General features: G+C 38.4%; 1 protein-coding gene and 1 long non-coding RNA gene across 3 annotated transcripts in view; one reads left to right on the top strand and one right to left on the bottom strand.

Moving 5' to 3' along the window:
• LOC106869658 (tubulin alpha chain) overlaps positions 1-907 on the bottom strand; it is a 10,446-nt gene extending 9,539 nt beyond the window's left edge. Inside the window, exon 1 of the mRNA XM_014915476.2 lies at positions 582-907. Within this exon, the coding sequence (XP_014770962.1) occupies positions 582-584 (3 nt within the window). The 5' untranslated portion in view covers positions 585-907. The remainder of the gene's footprint in view (positions 1-581) is intronic.
• Positions 908-2,628: 1,721 nt separating this feature from the next.
• Positions 2,629-6,244, top strand: LOC106869654 (uncharacterized). 2 transcript variants are annotated; one of them, XR_001409424.2, is made up of 2 exons: positions 2,629-2,943; positions 5,500-6,244. It is a non-coding gene; the product is annotated as an uncharacterized LOC106869654 (long non-coding RNA). The 2 variants fall into 2 exon arrangements; XR_001409423.2 differs by having other exon boundaries at positions 2,629-3,210.
• Positions 6,245-7,077: the final 833 nt, after the last annotated feature.

Below are 7,077 nucleotides of genomic sequence, written 5' to 3'. Positions count from 1 at the left end.
AAGGGAAACAAAACAAAACCCCAAATTTTTTTCTTACTTTTTTGATTATAACCTGCGATGCTTCATTTTGTACTTTTATGCGCACTAAATAATTTTCCACTCTATTCATAAGGATCGACACAATACAGACGAAATTTTAAACTTTACTACAAATTCACAATTTTGCAAACTGGGAGGGAGGACATGATCGATTAAATCGATACCAGTACGTACCTGGCACTTATTTTATCAACTTCACGGCGATAAAAAAAAAAAAAAAAAAAAAAAAATGGAGGAATTCACAACGAAATTAAATATTCGGGGCTAGATAGATTTCAGCAGTACACAATGGTAATATTTGGGGTGAGGGAGGGTGAAGCAAATGGGTAACCTTTGGGATAAGCGTCTACATTGAAGCTATTACTGTCAATAAATCTTAATTGCGGAGATGAGAAGTAAAGATTAGCTGCATCGTAGAAGTGTCAAAACTAATGAAGAAATTAAAAGCAATATATCCGTCAGAAATCATTAATCCCTACAAAATAATTGTTGCATAATAAATTGTCACACATTGTTACTTAATTGTTACATAATTAACTTACCATGATGGGTCTGATGTGTTTTCAGTTGAAGTAAAAGAAATTCGAAGAGATTTTTGTTTTTTGTGGGGAAATACCACGGCAGACGGCGCTCACACAGATATGAGGTATCTTTCGTGAGGGCGAAGCTGCTTGTAACTGCTGGTGCCGAAAACACTCCGTTTTATAGTGGAGAAGTTTTCCCCTCTTCTCTCATACATATCTCCCCCTCTCTTGTACCGCTTCATGAAATTCTCTCTCCCATTCCCTCTGATTTATTTGTAGGCAAATCTTGCTTTTAAAACTCAGCCAATATTATATTTCACCCATACTTTCTCATTCGTCCACGATATGTTCGAAACCAACCCCTCCCAACCAAGTCGACCGCTCCGCCAGCATCTCCTAATTATTACCTCCCCCCACCTCCATTACCTACGGTTCTTCGTAGGCTTACCTTCTTCCGCTTCTCTATTTTTTACACTTATCTCTTACTCTCGGTTGCTTTTCAAGTACTTGTCCCTCCGCCACCACCACCACCACCAGCTACTTACCCGCATCTTATCTTGATTAACATGAATATCTAAGTTGAAAAAATAAGATAAAATGAATGTTAAAAAAAGCTGTTGCTGTTTAGACTATCATTCTAACCACGACCATCCCATCTGAGTTCCCATCCTTCGAAGGTAGGAGTAATTTTAAAAGAAATGTTGCTGCTATTTTTCACATGAAGTGTCATTGAAGCGTCACTGAAGACAGCCTGCTCAGCATGTATCTAAGAACCTGTTCAGCTTGAGTTCAGTATAGAGATACACTCATCAATTTCACAGTGCTACTGCGACCAAGAACGATTATTTACACTCTAGCTATAACTATTAATAGCAAAGTGGGTTAGGCTGTTTAACACTCATTTGACGAAGTCGTTAAAAACGAACACAAATTTAGTTCCTGGATAACTATAATTGATTATTAGAAGGTTTAGTCGCGAATAGAACGTCTTTGGTTTTGAGCATGTTCAATAAAGATGATTGATCTAAATAAACAACAGCACGCACAAATAAAGACGAGGAGCAAAGGGAGAATTCGCGTGAATATTATCGACATTCTATCTAATTCGAAGTGTTGAATCTGATCATAACGAGGAAATAAAATCGGTCCAGATGGACTATATGTAATCTGAACCTTTCCCCCCTTGTTTTATTTATTCTTTTTTTTACGGAATCCCACGTTTTAGGCTATGGAGATTCCGATTCTGAAAAAAGATTTTCAAAAATCTCAATTTCAAAATTTCGATTCCCCCCCCCCGGTTTTTATATAGATCCACAGGGTAAACCTAACCCTAACTCAAACCCTAACCCTAACCCTAACACTAGTTTTGTGAGATTTGGCTGTTATTTCTAGCATGTAAATAGCCTGCTTGGTGGGGGGTGGGGGGAATTGAAATTTTTCAAAAAATTTTTTTCAGAATCGGAATCTCCATAGCCTAAAACGTGGGATTCCGTAAAAAAAAAAAATTAATAAATAAGGGGGGGAAAGGTTCAGATTACATATAGTCCATCTCTACCATAAAAACATTCCAGAATTCATATATTTTTACAGCTGGATACTCTCCTGTGCAGTAGTTCCACCTACTAGAAATAACAGCTAAACTTCCCTCAAATCACACCCAGTGGATTATGCACCGGATTACAGGACAAATAAAAGATTGGGTGGCTTAAGGCTGACTGGAACGTTGTTGGTTAGGGGTAAACAGCAACAGCCGCCAAATGACTTGACTTTTTATGGCATTGCTTATCTTTCCTTTAATTCATCCTACTTAAATCGTCTGACAGGTTTTTCTTCTCTGTAAAGAAAACTAAGTTATTTTTAACCCTAGTTTTATTCTGCAAACATGCATCTTAATATATGGTTTCAAATTTTGTATCAAGGTCAGTAACTTGTCGATTACATCGAGCCTAGTACTTTATTCTATCAACCTCAAAGGGAACAAAGGCAAAGTTGACCGAGGTAGAATATGAACACAGAACGAACGTAAAGAGCCAGAAGAAATACTGCAAAGCATTTTGTACGACGCGCTCTCGATTCTGCCAGTTTGCCCGCCTGACGTCATAATAAATGAAAGTGAATTTAAGGCGGCGAGCTGGCAAAACCGTTAGCACGACAAGTAAAATACTTAGCGGCATTCCATCCGTCTTTAAGTTCTGGGTTCAAAAGTCGCCGGGGTCGACTTTACTTTTCATCCTTTAAAGGTCGATAAAATAAGTACCAGTTTAACAATGGGATCGATGGAATCGACTTGGTCCCCTAAAAGTTTTGGTCTAGTGCCAAAATTTGAAACCAATATACAAAAATGAAGTTGTAGATCATAGTTTTGCACCAAATTTCCGAGGTAACGGAAATTTTGCCTAGGACTTTTTCTGAATCTTAACAAAAATACTAAAACCTCCAAGCAGTGCAGTAGACATTGGAAAAGGTTATTGACGAGAAAAATAGTTCATTTTAAGCATTGATGCAAATTAAGTAAAGTGTTCTGAAAAATCAGTTTTCCCAGAAAATATTTTTTTTTAAATGTAAGAGGAAAAGTTTAATTTTAGGTTACACGTTTGTTTGCACATTTAATCAATTTGAATGGGCTTTAGATTTGCAACAATTCATGGTGAGTCGACATTCTCAGACCTACTAGAAATTATCAGCATCTTTTAAACCCATTTTTATACAGATCCATGAGGTGGGCGTCATCATTGTTGTGGCCAAACTTCTAACACTGAGGGTGACTACTTACCAAATCTTTTAGATCAAAACATGTAACTACAACAATAGGCTCTCTTATACACCTTGGATCTTGATCTCCTGAACAACAAAAAAATGATAACTTAATGATGAAATTGGTCATGTGTGACGATGGAGTTATGTTGTACTTTTAACAAAACTGAAGATTTTTACCAGAAATATAATGTGTCCTTTTCGTGCGGTGAGGATTAACACGATCTTTGAGAATTTTCTCATTATATTGGGCTACAGATGGATGAAATTGTTGTTTTGCTGAAAGTTCTAATACGACAACCCTATGGGTGGTGTAATTCATTGGGCTTTGTCCTATAGCTCAAGCGGCATCCTTTTGTCGAATCTTTTCTTTATTTGGCTTTCAAATGTGGTGCAAATGTCGAACAACTGTCGAATGGTTAAGGTTTAGTTGTTTTGCAATTTTCCGAGTCGTTTTGTGTGGGTCCACTTCAATACTGGACCTCAATTGGTCGTAGTGAGTGGCAGAAAGTCGCTCGCAACTCCCCTCCTCTTCAAAGCTCTCAACTCCTCTACGAAATTTTTGGAATCAATGTTGAGCTGGACGTTCGTCGTCGGTCCCCTGGCCAAATATTCGGTTGATATTGTCAATAGTTTCTGCTATTTTGCTGCCTATTTTAATTTCGTACAAAAAGAAGCTCGAATTTGCTTTTTATTCAGCTTTAATCTGACATAAATCAATAGATAAATTTGCATTTCGAAATAGTGTATAATATACACAAAAGTTTATTCTAAAATAAACCTTAAAGTTTAAAATGTATTTTTAAAAAACCCCAGAAAAACACGGAAATATTTTCTGCATCAACTTAATCTCGTTCCTTCTTCTTCGCCCTGTAGAAAATCATACTATGCACATCCACATGCTTAAGTCAACCATGATCTAGTATCAGGCCTATCAGCAATGAAGATTCTTCCATTTCCCACCCAGATGGTGTGTAATCATTGAGGACTACATAGTTTAATGCAGCCTTACTTTCAATACTGTAGGATGTGATTTGAGAGAAAGATATGGCTACCCATTCTATCAGTCGAGCGATCGCGTTCAGGAATCACTTTTTTGGAATTTAACAGCAGGGATTGCTGCTGTAAGGGGAGTGGAATACGATTCTTAGAAATCTCTATAGGATGTAGATTTTTATTTCTAGATTTAAAGATAAGTACACAGTTTTATTGGTCATTATATATATATATATATATATATATATATATATATATATATATATATATATATATATATATATAATTTAATAATTTAGTCTAAATTAATATATATATATATATATATTAATTTAGACTAAATTATTAAATTATAGTTTTGTCACACCAAGTACTGGTTAGAAAGTCAGCTCCTTGTTTTCAGTGTCAACCTAGTTTTCAGCCACACTTGTAGCCATCTTCAGAGTATTGCAGTTAAGGAACAAGAAGTTCGTTGCATGAATGAGCAACCATCGATTAAGAGTTGTTTTGTTATATTTTATATGCTTGTTCTTTCTCGAGCCATGCCTGGCACACAAGGGCCGGTTTCTCGGTTTCATTGGCGTATAGGTTCCCCACCTGGACGGAACGCCGGTCCGTCACAGGTGAGCTGCTAGATGCAGGAGGAAAGAATGTGAGAAAGTTGTGGTGAAAGAGTCAGCAGAAGTTCGCCATTACCTTCTGCCGGAGCCGTGTGGAGCTCAGGTGTTTCGCTCATAAGCACACATATATCGCCCGGTCTGAGATTCGAACCCACGATTCCTCGACCGCTGCTCTAACCACTGAGCCATGTGCCTCCACTATATTTTTGATAGTAATTTTTAAACAATTGCAACAAGTTTCCAACGAACCGATCACAGCCTTACTGCAGCTCTGACGGCGAGTGACAATGGAGTAGCTTACTTGACACAGAACAAATCTCTCTAGGAACTTCGTAATACACGAGTTTTTCGATTTTCTCGTCGGTGCACATCAGCAAAAGATACAGACACGCATATATATTAGCTTGATGCTAAAATAATTGTAATTAATTTAATATATTTTTTTATTTTAAACGTTGATGCTTTTATGTAGTTATTTTCACGTAACATCCCACTGTGAAGCGTATAGATTTTAATCTGTGGATTAACTCTGATAGTTTTTCACCGTTTATTCTTGTTTATTTTAGGTTGTCAAGTGAATGACGGAGCCGGGCAAATGCAGACTGAATGATATTCAAATTATAAAAACTGGCGAGTGGGGTTACAAAAAGAAAAAGGTACTTTTAAAAAATATTCACCTTTAAACAAATACGTACTGCAATATCACCCAAGCATTTGGCCTAGGACCTGTCAACAAACGCAGCTCAACATTGGTTCCAAAAATGTTGAGACGATAGTCTTCAAGATTAAGAAAAAAACAATAGGATGGGATTTGACGGTTATTTCTAGCAGATCAAGCTAACACGAAGGGAAAGAGAGACGGTGAAGGGAAGCATTTTGCCAGTGTGTAAGAGAGTCATTATTAGAGTGTTTCCACACAGAATAACCCGAAAAGTTACGGAAGAATTAATAGTTAACAATTCAGCAGTTGTTTGATTTTAGAAGATCAAGCAAGTTCGTCAAATAGCTGCCGTAGGAGCCAAACGAAAAGAAATCGCCTTTAAGCAATCTGCTCTCAGCTTCTTTGGATCAACCCAAATGATTCATTTTTTTTTTTTTTTTTTGGTAGCTTTTGACTGAAAATGGATTCTGTACGACAAACGACGACGTTCCGAGCAGTAAAGTGAACTGAGGCTTAACACCAAAACCCTTTCCCAAACCGAAAGTACATCAAATGTATGTTACGGCCGCTGTTTGTTGGTCGACAAGTGGAATTATCTACTATTTCTTGAATTCTGGCGAAACAATAAACGGCAGGTAATATAGTCGTTATACTGAAGTCCTGCCTTCGAACCAAAACTCATTGCAAAATTCTTTCCTACTCTAGGCACAAGGCCCGAAATTTTAGGGGAGGGGGCCCAGTAGATTAGATCGACCCCAGTACGCAACTGGTACTTAAATTATCGACCCCGAAAGGATGAAAGGCAAAGTCGACCTCGGCGGAATTTGCGCTCAGTACGTAAAGACAGAAGAAATACCGCTAAGCATTTCGCCTGGCGTGCTAACGTTTCTTATTTCTTTACTGCCCACAATGGGCTACACACAGAGGGGACAAACAAGGACAGACAAACGGATTAAGTCGATTACATCGAACCCAGTGCGTAACTGGTACTTATTTAATCGACCCCAAAAGGATGAAAGGCAAAGTCGACCTCGGCGGAATTTAAACTCAGAACGTAGCATCAGACGAAATACTGCTAAGCATTTCGCCCGGCGTGCTAACGTTTCTGCCATCTTGCCGCCTTAAACTCATTACAAAATTACAAATATTGCAAGGCAGCAAGCTAGCAGAACCGTTAACACGCGGCACTCCGGGCAAAATGCTTAGCCGCATTTCGTCCGTCTGGGATCAAATTTGGCCGAGGTCGACTTAGCCTTTCACATTTTTGAGGTCGATAAAGAGTAGTGTGGGTGCCGGGAGAGTAGTGTGAGTAGCTGCCAGTCACCCTAGGACCTAACTCCCGGAGAGAGGTCAGTTGCGGTAAGAAAAATGTCATGAGCGGTGACCACATCTGCTCACCATCCAAGTAAAGTCAGAGATGTCTAAGCCTTAGCGCAAACTTGCGCATCTTCAGCCACGGCATCCCTAGTCCACCCTTTAACGG

Source organism: Octopus bimaculoides, chromosome 9, assembly GCF_001194135.2.
Source record: "Octopus bimaculoides isolate UCB-OBI-ISO-001 chromosome 9, ASM119413v2, whole genome shotgun sequence".
Taxonomy (NCBI): domain Eukaryota; kingdom Metazoa; phylum Mollusca; class Cephalopoda; order Octopoda; family Octopodidae; genus Octopus; species Octopus bimaculoides.
This window is presented reverse-complemented; position numbering and strand designations above follow the sequence as displayed.